Source organism: Ambystoma mexicanum, chromosome 8, assembly GCF_040938575.1.
Source record: "Ambystoma mexicanum isolate Mex_15411 chromosome 8, UKY_AmexF1_1, whole genome shotgun sequence".
NCBI lineage: Eukaryota > Metazoa > Chordata > Amphibia > Caudata > Ambystomatidae > Ambystoma > Ambystoma mexicanum.
This window is the reverse complement of record NC_090929.1, coordinates 448,437,985-448,455,890: the sequence shown is the minus strand read 5'-3', so window position 1 is coordinate 448,455,890 and position 17,906 is coordinate 448,437,985. Positions and strand designations below refer to the sequence as shown.

Genomic DNA, 17,906 nt, shown 5'->3' with positions numbered 1-17,906 from the left:
CCGTTGATACTGCAACGTGCAATGACCCCAGTATGGCCCATCGGCAAGACCGATAACGTTCGAATTCCCATTAAAGTCCATCAGCGCGAGGCTCCACAGTGTATTTGGGCATAGTCGACTCCCGCTCTTGAGGCGCGTGCCCAGGGTGCGGAACTGCGCATTGCGCAAGCTCTTTGGCCTCGGGTCTTGTTGTTGACGCTTGTCTTTTGATACTGTGGCGGTGTTTGACCACCGCAGGGACACTCGCTCGCCGATCGATAAGCATCCATCCAGTCCAAAGGGTCACTTTTATGTTGGTCCATGGCGCGCGAGGAAGGAGTGGGGGCCAGAGATGCACTTTCCATGTGGATCAATAGCGTTGAGCCTCCGAGGCCTTCCCTATTGCAAAGGTCACTTATGATCCAGTGGGCCACACGCAGGGAAAGGGGCGGCCGGAGGTGGGCCGTGTGAGGGGGAAAGGAGGCCACGCAGTCCACCGGTCCATTCCTCATTGAACTGTTCCCAAGCTTGCGGGAGGAACTTTTTCTCCGAGTTGTTTGCCTCCCTTCACGAACAATCACCTGAAGAGATCTCATGGCGACGAGGAGCTACTGGCCTCTGACGGCCTTACCACTGCTGCTCCTCCTAGGGCAGGTGGCAACACCAGGCAACGCTCATCAGGTGGAATGGGCCTATCAAGGTAAGGGGGAATGGGACCAAGGGCCTATCAAGGTAAGGGGGAATGGGACCAAGGGCCTATCAAGGTAAGGGGGAATGGGACCAAGGGCCTATCAAGGTAAGGGGGAATGGGACCAAGGGCCTATCAAGGTAAGGGGAATGGGACCAAGGGCCTATCAAGGTAAGGGGGAATGGGACCAAGGGCCTATCAAGGTAAGGGGGAATGGGACCAAGGGCCTATCAAGGTAAGGGGGAATGGGACCAAGGGCCTATCAAGGTAAGGGGGAATGGGACCAAGGGCCTATCAAGGTAAGGGGGAATGGGACCAAGGGCCTATCAAGGTAAGGGGGAATGGAACCAAGGGCCTATCAAGGTAAGGGGAAATGGGAACAAAGGTCGCATAGCAAAAAAGATCAAACTAGATGCAGGGAGAAAGTAACATGCAGAAAAACGAGATACAACTGCAGACAATGTTACGAAGGAAAAATAAACTGGGAAGTATCATGGAAAAAGAATGGAAAACAAAGATACATTTAAGAAAAAAATCATAAAAAGAGAAAAGGGAATGTGCGAAGAAAGATAAACAGAAATTAAAATACACTGGATTTTATTTCTTTGATGGCGACCATTGTCATAATTATTGTACCCTCTGAATCTGATATGGTTAGGCCTTTCTGAAAAGGTATGTTGAGTCAATGTAGCATTTTCTTTTCACATTACTAGGTATGTTGGTGAGCAATATCTTGGGTTTGACATTGGAACATACATATTTTTATGTTATAATTTGAGATGTTTGCTGTGCTGAATAACAGACTGGGTCCACCCAGGTATGTTTATTGTGCGCAGGGTTGCACCCAACATATGTTCAGATCAGTTTTCCCTCAGGTTACGATTGATGTCCTCTGTCAGTGCTGGGTGTCGCGCCATGTCCTGGAATATCATGCATGCGGAAATGTGTGATGGAAGTGCATTTGCAGAGCAATTTGCGAGTCACGGGTCTGAAATGGCAGAGGCTGCTGCAGAATAGGACTGGGGAGCATCGGCAAAGTTGTGCTGATTCCTAGTGCGGGAAGGGCAGCGGCTGTTGATGGTTAGGAATGAGGCGCATTGACAGAGCTCCGTGTCCCTTCGCAATATAGAAATGGCTTGAAATTGACGCGCATTAGCAGAGCTGGGTGTGAGCATCGATACAGAAATGGCGGAGGTTGCTGCTGGCCAGGGCCAAGCTGCATCGGCACACCGGGTGTATTGGGTTCCAGGGCCAATGTAAGCAGGGGAGGGGAAGAGTTGTGTGCTTGGAATTACGAATTAAGGTGCAATTTATTTCTGAGGAGAATATCCAATAATAATTTGGTATATATATTTCTGCTTGTAAAAGGTAATGTGCTAAGTGCAGCAATTCAGTTGTCCCTTAACTAAATTCTTGTCACATTAAGATCATTTAGAACAGCCACGTACACCTCCCAAAGCTTCTGTCTCAAAGGTAGTGGGTGAATTTCAGATATCAAGCAGTTTATGAAGTTATAAAAACTCCTTAACCAAGTGTGCTTTCAGCCACTTGATTTAAGCAAAACAGCACATCTGCACACAGCTCTAAGGTAAGAACTTTCCCCCCTCTTTTGTATAGGAAAGGTAGAGCCCACTAATAACATGGTATTCTTTTTATTGTGATGATTTGTAGAAAGTTTTATTAAAGTTGGAATGTTCCAAATATATGAATAGGGGGAAAAGCCAGATATGTTGACATTACAAGTGACTCCCCCACGCCCCCGGTGAACACCTACACAGCCCTCTCCTAGGCCTAATTTTCTAATTTCATGCATCCCAGCCATCACCATCCAAATCTGTTTTTCTAAAAATCTTTGTCCACAGCCCCCCAATTCCGTGCACTGTTAGAGATTAAGCTCCTCTACCCCCCCCCCTATTCCTTGCCCCAATCCACTTGTCTTCCCCATTCTGTACCTTCGTCCCTTTTCTGTGCTGAAAGACTCCCCATCTGTATGCAGCGCCCCAGAACCCCCTCCAACCCTTGTCGTTTCTCCAAGCATTCCTCTCCACAATTCTGTGCATCCAACCATCGTTCACTCTCCATTCTGGGCCTCAGACAAGTCTCTCCCAGTTCTGTGCCTCCAAGCTTTCGCCTCACGTCTCATTTGTGTGCTCGAAAGACTCTCCCCACCCCATTCCGTTCCCAGGCATCTGCACACCTCCCCCTTCCGAATTACAGCCGGTACCTGCCATATTTTCTGTCACAACCCCTCCTCGTTACCCTATTCTGTGCCCCAAACTTTTCTCTCCCTCTATCGTGCTCCGCATCTCTCTTAGCACAATATGTATCCCAAGCCCTCCCCTCTCTAAATTCTGTTCTCCAAAGGCAATTTGCCCCAATCTGTGCCTCAACTTCCCTTCTATTATTCTGTGTCCTGTGCCTCCCCTTTCCATGTGCGTTACCCCAAGCCTCTCTCGTCCCTCAATGCTGATCTCCCACTCTATTCTGGTACCGCTGCCCGGAGTCTCAAAAACCTTTTGGGTTTAAGAGAAGACAAGTGATGAAATGCACAAGCACATCCCACCTCTTGCGTCAAAATAAAGGGACTCCGAATGAGCACATAACAGATGCGCAGGTTTAGATGCCCTTTCCCATCCATTTGCGCAAGTGAGCGGGCGTTTCCGCGCATTTGAATGGGCATGCCAAATTCACAAATGGGATGCGCTTTGAAATGGACCGAAATAAGACACATTCCCCTGTGCCCGTTCGGAACAGGTGCAGAGGGAGCAGGGGGTGGTGCAAAGCACGATAGGGTAATTTCTGACCCCATCATGCATGTTTCGTTAAGTCTGACAGCTGCGGTTTAAAGCGCTGCTGTCACATTTGCATTTCTATCTCTCAAACAGAGATCGAAATGCTTTTTATTTTGGAGTCCTAACTATGAAATGTGCGCTCAGCACCCACGTGAGTGATAGGCACCTGTCAAGCATTAGAGTCAGGCATCCCAAGAAATGCGCAGGTCACCTTTGAGACATTTCTAAAAGCAACATAACTGAAAAAGTGCACCCTCGGCTTCCTTTTCATTTGAGTTACTTTTTGAGAATCTGAATCTGCCCCTTACTCTCCACTTTCCTCATCATGTGCCCTAAGCCGCTCCCCTATTCTAACCTTTTAAATATCTCCCCATCCCTGTTCAGTATCCACATGCCTCTTTCCCTCTTCTTATTCTGTAATATTATTATTATTATTATTATTACAATTAATAACAATTATTATAATATATTTTTATAAAGCAAATCCAGCTCAGGAGCAACAGACCTTTGTACATGTCAGAGAAAAACATTGGTAGGTAGAATTTAAAAAGTCATCAAGTAAACATTAGTAATAATTATCACAGTACAATATAGTTGGGAGTTGAAGGCACGCCAACAAACGCTCACGCCAGAAAAAATACAACCCTGCTCTGCACAGTGTCACAGTTTGTCAAAAATCACAATCAATTTTCACCCCCCCTTCTGTCAAAAAAATTAAAACAACGTTCTCCCCTCACCCCATATCTCTCCTTCTACACTGTCACTCACACAATCCACAAATTCAAAAATATACAACAAATCACACAGTGCCCCTCCTGGGCCTCCACCATATACAATAAAAACACAAATAAAACGAGCAAAAATAACAAGCTAAAGTAACAACTACTATTCCCGAGCCCTCTAATTATACAGGGCTCCTATGTATTTCCTTTCTCTCCGTTACACAGTCTGAATGGTGCCGCCTTCTCCCCTCACTCCGGGAGGCTAGCTACCATTTAATTTTCCTTTCCTTAATATTCTCCTCAAAAAATTCATAATACCAAAAACAAAATGAACCACATACATGCCACACCCACAATTTAAATATCCGCGTATTCACTCTGTTCACACTCTCCCATACATCTATCCCCTACTTGTTACCCCTTGCAAATCTATACTCATGTGCGCGTGTTCACCCAAACTCCTCCGTCACGGGGTTCCAACAACACCAGCCTGCACTTCTCAGAGCCGCGCCCTGCTCCAAAGAGCTGACAGGAATTCTGCAAAGACTGCAACAGCTTGGCCACTGGGAAATACACGTTTTTGGGACTGGTTGCTGTAGGTGGAAGCGGCCCCTTCAGAGAGGCTACCCGGACACCTAAACAGGTACGGGGGCACTGGGATCATGTTGGGGTCACCAAATGAAGGCACGTCCCACAAATGCTCACGCCAGAAAAAATACAAACCGCTAGGGAGAAAAGGCCAAGAGATTCTTGCAAGGATAACAAGTTTTAATTAACAAAAATAGGTATGCCAGTAAAGAACTCTGCTGCGCAAGAAGATTCTGCCGAAAAATGGTACAAGCAGAATGTTGTAAGGAAACAAATCATCATCAGTCACATAAAAATATACAGTAAAAACCAGTGTGGCTGGTTGGTGACACCTTATACATGATCTGCTTGCTCTATAGGAGATGCCAGGCCATTGGCCCCAGCCCCGTCCGTCCGTCTTCCATCACGTGGGGTCTGTTGGGCTCATTATCTCCGGGGAACCAAGGTCGAGTCCGCAATTATTTACTATGTAAGACAATGCTATTCTATCATTATGCCATACACCTGGGAGGCTCGGGGACTGGCACAGGGGCAGTCTTAAGATCAGCCTGACCCACACATTCTTCACTCATTCTGTATCGCACTATCCGCAACCCAAGGCTTTCACCCTCGCTTTGGACTATAATTTATTCCATCCTGTACCTCACTTTACAAATCTTGTCATTATGAGATAAGGCAGAATGGTTGTCTTCTTTTAGATTTTTTATGGCCAGTGGGTTTATGGTTGGTGGGTGGGGTCACCTACTATCGTGGAATTCAGGGATCTCGGGACTTGGACAGTTGTCGGTGCCATAACTCATGGTTGGCTGGGTGGGGTTCGGGAGCCTGCTTCGTCCTGGCTGTGATGAACGTGCACTGTGAGGCACCTGCCACTGTCTCGTGGCCTTTCAGGGCACATTCCTTCTTGGGATAACATGTATTGGCAACAGTTGTGGAACAAAGGAGAAAGTTTCTGTGGAGCTAACAGCATGGCTATCATCAGCACTTGGGCCTATTCAGGTTTCTTGGTTAGGAATGTGGTCTGTGTCTACCATGCAGCCACGCAGGCCCGAATGTTTCTACCATAGCTACAAAATGGCGACCATTTATATGCGCACACTAAATCTAAACATCTACATTTCACATAATATTGTGTCTATGCAGGGTCTCTTAACACACAACCCCTCCCGCCTGGCACATCACAAGTGTATTTATGGGACTCGCCTTACTCTAAAGCGCCTACGGGGGTGAGATAGGTTCATCTCCTTCCCAACAGCATGCACAAGATAGCAGCAATCTAGGTTACACCAAGGTGATGTTGGAAGAGCCAGGTGTTCAGTTCTTTCCTAAACTAAAGGAGACTTGGAGCAGTCCGGATTGCCACCGGAATGGAGTTCCAGAGGAACAGAACGTAGCCTGAGAAAGTCTGCATCCTAGTTTTCTCCTTGCGAGCCAGTTTAGTGCCCAGTCTGGAGATGGTTTTACTGTGAGATGATGGTGTGCCACAGATGTTTTTAGTTTGCATGTGAGGTAGGCTGGTATCCCAGTGGCAGTTGCCCTGTAATGCAGCACACGTTTTTAAAGCAGATCCTAGTCTGGATCTGGGGCCAGTTTAATTCGTGCAAGGGGAATGTGGTAACATTTCCTAGAGCTGGTGATGAAGCGAGCCACAGCATGGATAGGCCACTTTGAATGGGGCTAGGTGACTGGCTGGGAGCCCTGTGAGGCGCGCGTTACCCCTGTTGATTAGCAAGATCACCAGTACCTGTGCCATCATTTGGAAGTCCTGGGGCGGAAGGAAGAGCTTGATCTTGCATAGTAGTGCGATTTGGTACCAAGCTGTTCATGCCTTTTTGCAGTATGTTGTTGCTAGATAGATTGCTAGATGATTGCTATCTACAATTAAGCCTAGGGACTTTTCTGAGTGGATGAGCTGGGGGTTGAGCCCGTCCAAGCACATTTTATCCTGCCACCTTTGAATGGGTTCCTACTTGGAGGGGTGGCCCGTGAGTTTGAATTCAGGGGGTTGGTGGGGTTAAGCTTTAAGTAGGCACTTGTCATCCACATTTGAATGGTTTCAAGGCATGAGCAATATCTTGTGGGTCCTTGACCTTTAGGTTCAACTGTGTATCATCTTGGTACGGGTGTATCGCGACGTTGGGGTCATCTGGGAGAGAGCCCAGGAGTTCCCTATAGAGATTAAATATGATCGGGGAGGAGTTGTGTGGCTAGCAGCCGTGCGGTAGAGAGGCAGTCACCCCAAGCTCTTGCATGATCTGTTCTTGATACACAGCTAAAACTAAGGGATTCTGGTTTTTAAGAGACGAATTTGGGTGTCGGAACATCAGCTGCTTCCTACCTGCCCAATCCTGGCAACTTCGCTTGGTGAACAGCGACACACGTGAAGATTTCGGGCTGGCTGGGATGGAGCCCAAAACGGCATCTGGCAGTACTGGAGGAGCTGAGTGAACGCCCGTTGCGGTGCTATTCACTGGATAGGAGGGACCTCCTTTAAACTGGGTGTCGGCCGGTCCCAGACCCATCTTTCTCCTTCTGTCGGCATGCCTGCTGTGCTGAGACAGCAGAGACAGCAACGTGGAACGTGGAGCCCAATACCCCTGCAGTCCCAGATCCACGCAGCAGTCAGTGCAATACAAGTTGACTCCCAGGTGAGGGGCTCTGGATGAAGGCATGGTGGACGCGCCTCTGCGGTGGTCATATTGTGGAGAGAGTACATTTTATGGTGTTTTTACCCCTGAGGCTTGCAGCACAGTGGGTGACAGCACCCCCTCACAGATACCCTTATAGGTGCACCTGACCCGGTACACTAATCCGGCTGGTGCCCTCTAAATGTACAGACTTTCAAAATCAGAGAAGCTTTAAGTGCATATGGCTTAACACTCAATTGTTGGCGTCAGGGTGGCCCATGATCCTAAGCCTGGGTATAATCTTGGGAGCTTCAGGCCAATCACACATTTTATCTGCTGCTCAGTCTTGCTCCCTGGGTGTCACCTCTGCCACCAGTTGACCTTGCCTGTACCTGTAGCTGCCTGGAGTCTGGTTCTTTCTGTTTGTGCGCCTGCTGGCACAGGAGCCACTAGATATCCCATTGCTAGCGAAGGACTGCCTGCCCTACCTGCAAGGCGCAATTATTCAAGTGACAACCTGGGCCAGGAGGCACTACTTCTGACATTTTCTAGGCAATGGCACCCCTGGCCCAACAAGCTTTGAAATCCTATCAAGACCATAATTCACATATTGGCATTTCACCTCTACAGCCTCATGCCTGAAAAGCATAGCAAGGGCAAGCCCAAATAGACTGAAATGGAAGCTTACGTGCGCAAAGATGGGCATTACCATCCCATTCCAACTGACGGACAACCAGCGGAACCACCCCTTTCCGTCCCTGACCAACAAGGAGACGCCTGAGTCCTTGCCGCCATAGCAGTACTCCAGGCGTCACTTGAACATAAGATTGATGTAGTCATAGTGGATTTTGGCCTACTCAGGCAGGACATGAGGACATTGGCTGAACAGCTGGACATGGCAGAAACACAGGTTCAAGAAAATAGAACAGGCATAGCGGATGTGCTGTCAGAGGTGAGAGACCTGACAGACAAGGTCAAAATCCTGGAATGCTGAGGGGTGTGGCTTGCCGCGCCGTCGATGCAGATTCTCTGCAAATGGCCTCTGCATGAAACCCAAGAATTAAGTGAATTTCGGCGCTTCCCAATCCTCGCTACAGTCTATATGTCCAGGACAAGGCATGTAAAGTTATGAGGGACAATGGAGGCGACCTAAGAAGTGGGACCTAGCCTGGGCTCTGAGCTGTGAAGGGGCTGCCCCGAGGCCCCTACCACTGTGGTGGGAATCCCTCATGGCGTTGAGGATTGACTAGCTGACCTGTCATACATCAACCCACAAGCAAGCAGCAAGCAGATCAGATACTATCAGCGAGATGGTTTAGATCAAAGCGAGCTGAAAGGCCGCTCCTCTTCCTCCCCCTTCATACTCCTCCCCCTGTGAGCATTGGAGTACAGCGACGTGTTTGGCAGTAGCGGGACTAGTGGCAACTGGTGCCTTAAGGGTGAGTGCTCATCCCTCCCAGATCTGGCGACTGCATGATCTACGCAGGAAACTGTCACATCACAGGCGCAGGCGATGGGTAATTGAAACGCCGTCCCGCACTGGAGTTCTGAACCTTGCAAGACAGAAGGAAGCAGCAGTTATCAGGTACTCAGAGCACTTGCCCTTCCATTAACAGTCTGGCCTACTCCCCCTATGCCTGGGAAACCCTGTGGGGGCTTGGAAAGCAACATGCACAATCACTTGCTTGGATCCTTCAGCCACACCCCTCTGATGTCATTCAGGAAACTACCTAGACCCAGGGCTCCTTGACCACTTTGGCTTGCTGGAAATCGGGTGCTCTCTCTTTCCCATATATTGCCCTGACATGGCCCCAGCTGGGAGAGGGATACCATGTCCAAACAGTCCAAATCCCAGAAAACATGAATATATCCACAATGCTACTGCCTCCAGATAAGGGGAAAAAGGCGGACCTGGCAAAGTCCGTGCCTCAGGCCCTAAATCGCTCTACCGGTCAACTGGCCACTAAGGAGGACATCCATTCTTTTATGCTGGACATCAAACCGGAGTTTCGGAACTGAATGTCCAAGATCTCCACAAAGTTAGACCGTTTGGATAAGAAAGTGGTGGAAGTGGAACAATGACTGGGGGAAAAGGAAGACTTTACCACTCAACCACTTTGGTGGACATACAACAAAAGATCCGAACCCTGGAAAGAAGGAGTCAGATTTTGGAGAGTGAGTAAGGGGACATGGAGAACAGGGCCTGAAGGAACAACTTACACATTAGAGGAGTGCCCTCATCGGTCCTAGACCAAGCCCTGGAAGAATATGTAGGAGATTTCTTCCAAGCACTCTTGCCGCACCTTGATAAATCAATGCTCCTACTGGATCGCACCCATAGATTGCATACTCGTAGGGGCCCATCATCAGACTCTCCTCCTGATGTAATTTCCCAGATCCATTTCTTTACTACCAAGCAGGAGATTCTGGCATTGGGCCGCACCCTGGATGAATTGACGTTTCAAGGATCAGCTTTACAGGGTTCTCTTGACCTCGCCACTGTCACAATTCAGAAACAAAGAACTCTCTGGCCACTGACCTTATGTTTGCGGGACCAGAATATCAAATACTGCTGGCTATTTCCTTCCTCTCTACAGTTCACGTTCAAGGGGACACCCCATACCATCGCCAACTTGGAGGATGCAGAGGGGATTCTGAGCTCCTCCCTACCAAGAGTATGACCCTTTATCTAGCTCCCTCGAGGGGGCTGAGGGTGAAAAACCAAAGATGCAGCGTGCCACTTGGTCAAGAGTCCCCAAAGGTTGTAATCCCGGGAAACCCCCACTACATTCCTGAATCAAGTGCAATGCTGTAAATGGAGCTTCCTTCCGTATGGAAATTAGTAACAAAGACTGAGGGAGTGCCGAGTAGCGGTGAGTTAACCACAGGCTTCATGAAGTCCATGCCCGGCCTCAAGTGAGATGTCACCTGATAGTCGTTGGGGCGATCTACCCTATATATTTTTGTTCTTTTATGTGGTTTTGTTTTTACGTTCGTTAGTTCAGTTAAAACCTTGTTTGGCACATGGCTTTGGATGTATACTAACTCATGATGGCGGCTGAAAGTCACCCAGCCCCTTATCCCTCTATGGAAGACACCAACCCTGGAGATATCACATTCCCGCATCACAATTTGGATTTTGTGTCACTTAATGTTAAAGGATGGAACTCCCCAGTGAAACGAAAGTAAATTTTGTGACGCCTGAGAGACTTAAACGGTTCAGTGATCTTCCTGCACGAGACCCACCTCCTCCCTTTGGATTTTATTCGCTTACGGAACAGCGACGTCCCTAAACAATTCCTGGCCTCTAGCGTTTCAAGGCCCGGGGGAACAGCTATCCTATTGGCAAAAGGCATCTCGTTCAAGGAGCTGGACATCACACAAGACCCGGGCGGTCGATATATCGGAGTGAAAGGTATGTTTCTGGGGCAGACGTACTCCCTAGTCTCGATCTATGCCCCCAATGAGGGACAAGACCAATTATTCATAGATTTAGAAGCCATAGTCCGTACCTTCTTGGAGGGTCAGGTGATCATTGGGGGAGATTTTCCTGACCCCATGATGGACAAAACACATGACCCCTCGACCAGAGATTTCAATATTGCCTTAAGTATTCTTCACTTTTTCAAGTCACTGGGGGTGGTAGATTCTTGGAGAGTGTTACACACAGGGGAACAAGACTTTACCTTTTCTCTCACGTCCATTGCTCCTCTTCCCGCATAGACCTAATTCTAGTGTCCCCCCAACTTTTCCCATTTATCGACATGGTGTCCATTGCCCTCAGGGTGCTCTCTGATCATGCCCCGGTTCTTTTGTAGGTTAGAATCTGGGATTCAACCCCCCCAACCAGACCACAGTAGCGATTGTATGACCAAATCTTAAATGACATGGCCCTTGGGGATGTGTTGGCTAAAGCAATACAGGCCTATTTTCGGGAAAACCCTACCGAACCACGTCGCCAGCAACGACATGGGATGCCATGAAGGCAGTTATTAGGGGAGTCTTCATAGCCCATACTGCGGCTTACTACAAGCGGAAAAAACAGGCTTTAGCTCAGTTAGAACAGGAAATCTTGGAGAGCGAGGGGAAATATAAAAAAGGTTGGTCCCCTAAATTCACCAAGCCCTATGTATTGCCTGAAATAAGCTAGAGGCGCTCTATTCCTGAAGAGACAGCTCACTCTCTTTTAATGACGAAACAAGGGTATTATGTCTAAAGCAATAAGGCCAACCAATTTTTGGCTAGGAAGTTAGCCCAATCTAAAAGACGCATCACTATCATAGGCCTAAAAGACCAGCAAGGGGTGACACAATACGGGGAACAGGCCAAGCTGCAGTTGGCGAAATCCCACCTGATAGAAACGATGGCACCTCCCTGGTCCCTCCATGGGCAAAAGCAGTTTATTAAAGAAGTCGCTTTACCACACCTCCCTCAGGAGGATAACAAAGCCCTAGAATCCTTAATTCAGCTAGAAGAAGTGGATGCAGTAATTAGATCCTTGAAATCCAGAGCCCCAGGGCCCAATGGTTTCTCAACTAAATTTTATAAACTCTTCCGAGTTCAACTAGTGTCCCCATTGACGGCCCTCTTCCACTCTTTCAGAGAGTCTGGAAATATAACCCCCTCTATGCAGATCTCCACCACTATCCTGCTGAAAAAACCCGAGAAAGATCTGAAGGACTGTGCCTCCTATAGTCCAATCGATCTTTTAAACATTGATGCAAATATCTATTCTATTTGCCAACCGCTTGGCTCCACTTCTACCAGCACTGATTGATTCTGGCCAAACAGGTTTCGTCCTGGGGAGGAAAACCGGTGACAAGATTAGGCGAGCCCTGAATCTGCTAGAAACAACAACAGCAGGGCAGGGCAAACTGGCCCTTCTGGCACTGGATGCCACTAAGGCATTTGATAAGGTGGATTGGGCCTTCATGCAATTGACTTTAGAGGCATTTCAATTTGGTCCTTCTTCCGTAGAAGGTTTTCGGCCAATTGCATATCTCCTAACACTCTACTGCGGGTAAATCGGAGTAGAGTGGAACGCGATAAGGATGCCCTCTCTCCCCTCTCTTTTTGCCCTAATTATGGAGCCCCTCTCTCAACGTATACGTAACAATCCGGCAATCAAGGGGATCTTCATTCGGGGTTCCCAACATAAAGCATCCCTTTATGCTGACAATGTCCTACTTACATTAACCAACACCCAACCCTCCCTTCAAGTGGCTCTTCAAGAACTACGGTCCTCTGGTGAAGCGGCTGGTTTCGAAATAAATTATAGGAAATCCGTGGCATTGGGGTGGGGCTGTCCTCACAGGAAATTCTCTCCCTTCAATGCCTCTGTCCATTCCGGTGGGACACAAAGTCTATTGGATACTTGAGGGTTCGGATCACGTCCTAACCCAAGGACTTATTTGCGACTAATCCCCCCCCCTTTTAAGACACTAGAAACAGACCTGGAGAAGTGGGTGACACAGGAGATCTCTTTAATGGGTCGGATTGCTGAATTCAAAATGAACCTACTCCCTCATTTTCTTTATTTCTGTTTGTCCCTTCCTGTGGAAATCCTGGAAAATGTACTTGACCGCCTCCAACGGAAAATTCTGGGGTTCATATGGTGGGGCAAGAAGGCCAGGATCCCTAGGAAGGTGATGCTGGGAGGCGTCCGGTTGGGAGGGCTTGGGGTCCCAGACTTACGCAAGTACTCTGTGGTGGCACATATTTGCCATATCCTGACATGGATGTCCCCGACCTCCTAACCAAAACGGTTTGACAATGAACTGTCCAGACTGCCACTCCTTTTTTGTTTTCTGCCTTTTGTCCCCCATACAACACAGAAACAATGGCAAAACCTGCTCTCCTCCTCAAAAGCTACTCTAACGTCATGGGACGGGGCTCTGAGACAGAAAAAGATCCCTAGTGGCATGGGCCGCTCTCTCCAATCTTCCACAATCCTGCCTTTTCTCCTGGTATGCAGCCGGTTGCTTTTAGGAATTGGAGGCGGGGAGGACTTCAAACGTTAGCCCAGCTATTTGAGGCAGACCAACCACATACGTTTGATAGTTGTAAAGTGATATTCCAACTCTCAGAGTCGGACAGGTTCTCCTTTCAGCTACAGCACTGGATCACACATCCGTTGACAAGACAAAAAGCCACACGTGCCTTGAGCTCAATTGAACTAACCGCCCTGGAGAGCCTGCATCCTGCAGGGGTCTCCAAATTATACAAACTCCTGTGGGATGATAGCTTATCCGGGCACCCATCTTACATGAGTCGCTGATATACAGATGTGGGCCACCCGCTGGAGGGCCAATCTTGGCTAGACATTTGGGACAAAAACCACTCTTCCTCCAGATGTGTGACCAACAACGAATGTGTCCTGAAGCTCTTATGCTGGTACTACTCCCCAGTAGAGCTACACCATTGTCAGACATCAGTGGCACCTACTTGCTGATTAAACTCGGAGGCACAAGGGTCATATTTTCATATGTGGTGGGACTGCCCGCTTATTCACTCCTTCTGGGAAGGTATAGTCGCCATTATAGAGGCCATCACCCATACCGAACTCCTGATGTGTCCTAAGGCTCATATTTTAGGGGCTCCAATTGAAGAGATATAGCCTAAATCCAGGTAACGAGCGGAAATGCGCATGATGTTTATAGTTTGTCTGTATTTGCCTTACACAGTGTAATTTTTCCATGTGTCCACCCTATTAATAAAAACAGTTGTTGAAAAAACAATAATCCTGGAACGCCGCACCAAAGAAGTGGAAGGCAGAGCCAGATGAAACAGTATCAGGATTCTCGGGCTATCGGAGGGTGAATAGGGGGCGGACCCTACGGCTTATGTGGAGAACCTACTTTTGCAGGAAGTGGGCCTGAGTACCCTCCCACAGGGTTTCACGTTTGAGCAGACGCACAGATCCTTGATCAGGAAGCCCCCTCCTGGAGCAACCCCCGGCCCCTCATTACAAAGATCCTGAACTACAGCGACAGGGAAGCAATATGGTGTTCTGCAGCGATGGGGGCATGATCGAGAGGGCCTCCTCGAAGCCCTAAGTTTAACCATGCTATACACTACAAGTACAGAAATTTGGGGTGATGTTTAATTTGATCAAGGAGCAACTGCTCAAAGCAAACTTGCGGTGCATGGCTGATATACCCCGCTAAGCTCAAGGTGCTATACAAGGGCAAGTCACACTTTTTTGAGGACACTAGCAAAGCACCAAACTGGATGGACATGAAGGGAATCGCGCTGCTTCCGATGAGGGGGAACGATTGACCACACATACCACTTGGCAGGTGCAGAAGTACCCATGGATTGTCACCTGAAACGTTGTCAATCAGTTTCTTGCGGGAGGCCTGAAACTCTGCAGGGCTCAGAAGGTGGGTAACCCTGCAGACGGACTGCTTTTGCTGCCACTGCACCCCTACTGACTCGTTTTTTAGGCACCAGTTTGAAGGTTTCTAGGTTTCTAGCCACTGTATGCCACCTTAGAGGGTTAGGAGTTGGGTGGGCGGGAGAAGCAGCTGAGCCTGAATATGCTGCATGCTATTGGACTATTGTTATGGGGTCTGAGAGACTGTTCTCTGCTCTCCTCCTGTTACTTTCCTTTCTTTTCTGTTTTTTTCCCTGTTCTGTTCCCCCTGCCTCCTGTGCCTCCCAATCTATACGGCTAATGTATTGCCGACTTGTGGGGCGCTGACTCTGTTCAGCAACTGACGTGTGCCTGGGACCCTACCTGCACTGCTACCGCCTCGTTCTATATTAACCCTGCATCCGGGCCTTGGGAAATCCCTGTGGGGGATGACCCAGCTACGCTGTGGGCATGCAGGGGCTGGGGAGGAGACCTGTGGTAGGAGGTTGATCTTCATACTGTATTCATATGGCTGATATCGTTATAGCTGTCACTTGGAATGTGCGGGGCCTGAACAGCTTTGTGAAAAGGAACGGTGCTGGCCTATTTACGCAGGAAAAAAGATTGGGATTGCATTATTGTAGGAAACACACCTCACTGCTGACAGGCAGAGTGTAATATCCAAGACATGGGGAAGGAAAACCTTTGGTTTCACCTATTCCGTATACACCAGAGGAGTTCTTATAAGGATTGCACTGTCTGTGCCGTTTAGAGTACTGCAGACCAAGAGAGACGATAAGGGCAGAAAGGTGCTAGTCCATGGGTTTATTGAAAATAGAGAGATATGCATAATCAACACACAACACATTGTCTATCCTCAACTCTCTACCTTCATCTCCAACCATTCTCTAACACCCCCCCCCACCCAATCTGGATTCCGCCCTCTTCACTCCACGGAAACTGCTCTCACCTCTGTTCTCAACTCTCTCCTTTCTGCTCGCTACTCTACGTATTCTTCTATTCATATCCTACTGGACCTCTCAGCTGTCTTTGATACTGTTGACCACCCTCTTCTCCTTAATTCTCTCTCTTCATTTGGCCTTAAAGACTCCATTCTCGACTGGTTCTCCTCCTATCTTTCTAATCACACCTTTTCAGTCTCCCAGGGTGGCTGCACCTGACCTATCTTTCCTCCCAACCACAGTGTTCCCCAAGGTTCTGTCCTTGGCCCCTTTCTCTTCTCTCTCTATACTTCATTCCTAGCTCGCATTATCTCCTCCTTTGGTGTCTCACACCATTTCTATGCTGAGGATACCCAGCTCTTCCTTTCTTTCTCCTCCTTCTCACCTGACATCCACCTTAAGCTCTCTTCTTGCCTCTCTGCTATTAAATCTTGGATGTCTTCTCACTTCCTTTCTCTCAACACAGATAAAACTGAGCTCCTTTTCTTCCCTTCCAACACTCTCCCTCCTCCCTCTCCTCCTCCCTTCATTCTATTTCCCCCTTCCCAACTCCCCTTCTCTCCTCATGCCCGCAACCTTGGTCACCACATCAACCCCCACCTCTCTCTTTCTCACCACATTTCCCTCACTGCTAGATCTTGCAGCTTCCACCTCTACAACATCCGTAAAATTTGTCCTCTCCTAACTTTTCACGCTACTAAACTCCTAAACTCCTCCCTCAACTTCTACAGACTCTTCTACTGTTCCACTCTCTTCTTTGGACTCCGCTCCTCTCACCTCTCCCCCCTCAAATCCCTCTACCACTCCGCTATCCGATCCCTCTGCCTTCTCTCACCTCACGCCTCCATCTCCTCTTCCCTTGACTCACTAGGTTGGCTCCCTTTTTCACTCTCAGCTTAAATTTAACTTCCTCTGTCTAGTTTTCAAAGCTCTCTATTGTCTTGCCCCTCCCTATCTATCCTCCCTTCTCACTTTCTACACCCCTTCTCATTCTCTCCGTTCTGCAGATCTCTTCCTTCTCTCTCCTCCTCCTCCACCTTGTGCCTCTTCCGCTCCTTCCAACTTCTCGCTCCTTTCCATTGGAACCACCTTCCCCTCCCCGTCCGCTCTATTACCTCCTACCCCTCATTTCGCACTTTGCTAAAATCCTACCTCTTCCATTCACCACCCTAGCATCTTTCGGCTTCCTCTCCCTCCACTGAATCCTCCTCCTCCTTCATCTCCTAACCCCCCTCTCTCACTTTGGCCCCCCTCCATATGCGCTTAACCTCGCAAATAATGTAAATTGTTCCTTGTACTGTTTTCTGGTTTGATTCAATGTCATGCATTGCTTGTTGTAATTGCTTGTTCCTCATGTAAAGTGCTTTGCATTAAAGTGCTATATAAATCTAAATAAATACAAATACATGCCTCTAATTATGAAGTCATGGCCTTCTTTAATTCCCTCTATCCTAGATTGTCCCCTTACAGAGGGAGTTTGTGGATTTGGGGCGGGGACTTCAATTGTACACTTAAACTGGCCATATATAGATCTGACAACAAGTATAAGAGACAGCCCCACCAGCTAGGGCCTTAGCCTCCTTGTTACAACATCTCAGATTAACTGACATCTGGAGATCTCTCCACGGGGACACCCAGGGCTAGTCACATTATTCTGCTCCTCACGCAGTACATACACGCATTGACTATGTATTCACTGGCAACGAGGCCCTTTCCGAATTTATAAAGCCGGACTATAAGGCTATAGTCCTTTCGGATCATGCCCTGCTCCTGGTCACATGGCAAAGAGCTCCCGGTAGACCACCAATTCCCAATTGGAGACTGAGGCATTGCAGAACGAGACCTTTAGGGAGAATATCAGAGATGTGATAATTGACTACTTTGACATTAACAATGGCAGAGTGTCGAGATTTAGCACAGTGTGGGATGACTTTAAGACTGTGGTTAGAAGTACAGCAATTGCTAAGGAGGGGGGCATCAGGAAGGACTTGATACATCAAGATCAGACCGGCTTCGTCCCGGGAGGAGCACCTCCTGGAACCTGCGACGGTTGAACCACATTATTGATGCCGCTTGAGAATCCTTATGCGGTTGCCTCGCTGGACGGCACCACATTGTGTGGGTTTGGCATCGGGCAGGTTTGTTTGAAGTGTGTTAAGCTGGTCTGCGCTGGGCCTACGGCCAGAGTAAAGAA

The 17,906-nt window shown here is 48.3% G+C and overlaps 1 protein-coding gene across 1 annotated transcript in view; it reads left to right on the top strand.

Moving 5' to 3' along the window:
* Positions 1–240: 240 nt before the first annotated feature.
* Positions 241–17,906, top strand: part of CA6 (carbonic anhydrase 6) — a 277,304-nt gene continuing 259,638 nt past the window's right edge. Inside the window, exon 1 of the mRNA XM_069610032.1 lies at positions 241–679. Within this exon, the coding sequence (XP_069466133.1) occupies positions 574–679 (106 nt within the window). The 5' untranslated portion in view covers positions 241–573. The remainder of the gene's footprint in view (positions 680–17,906) is intronic.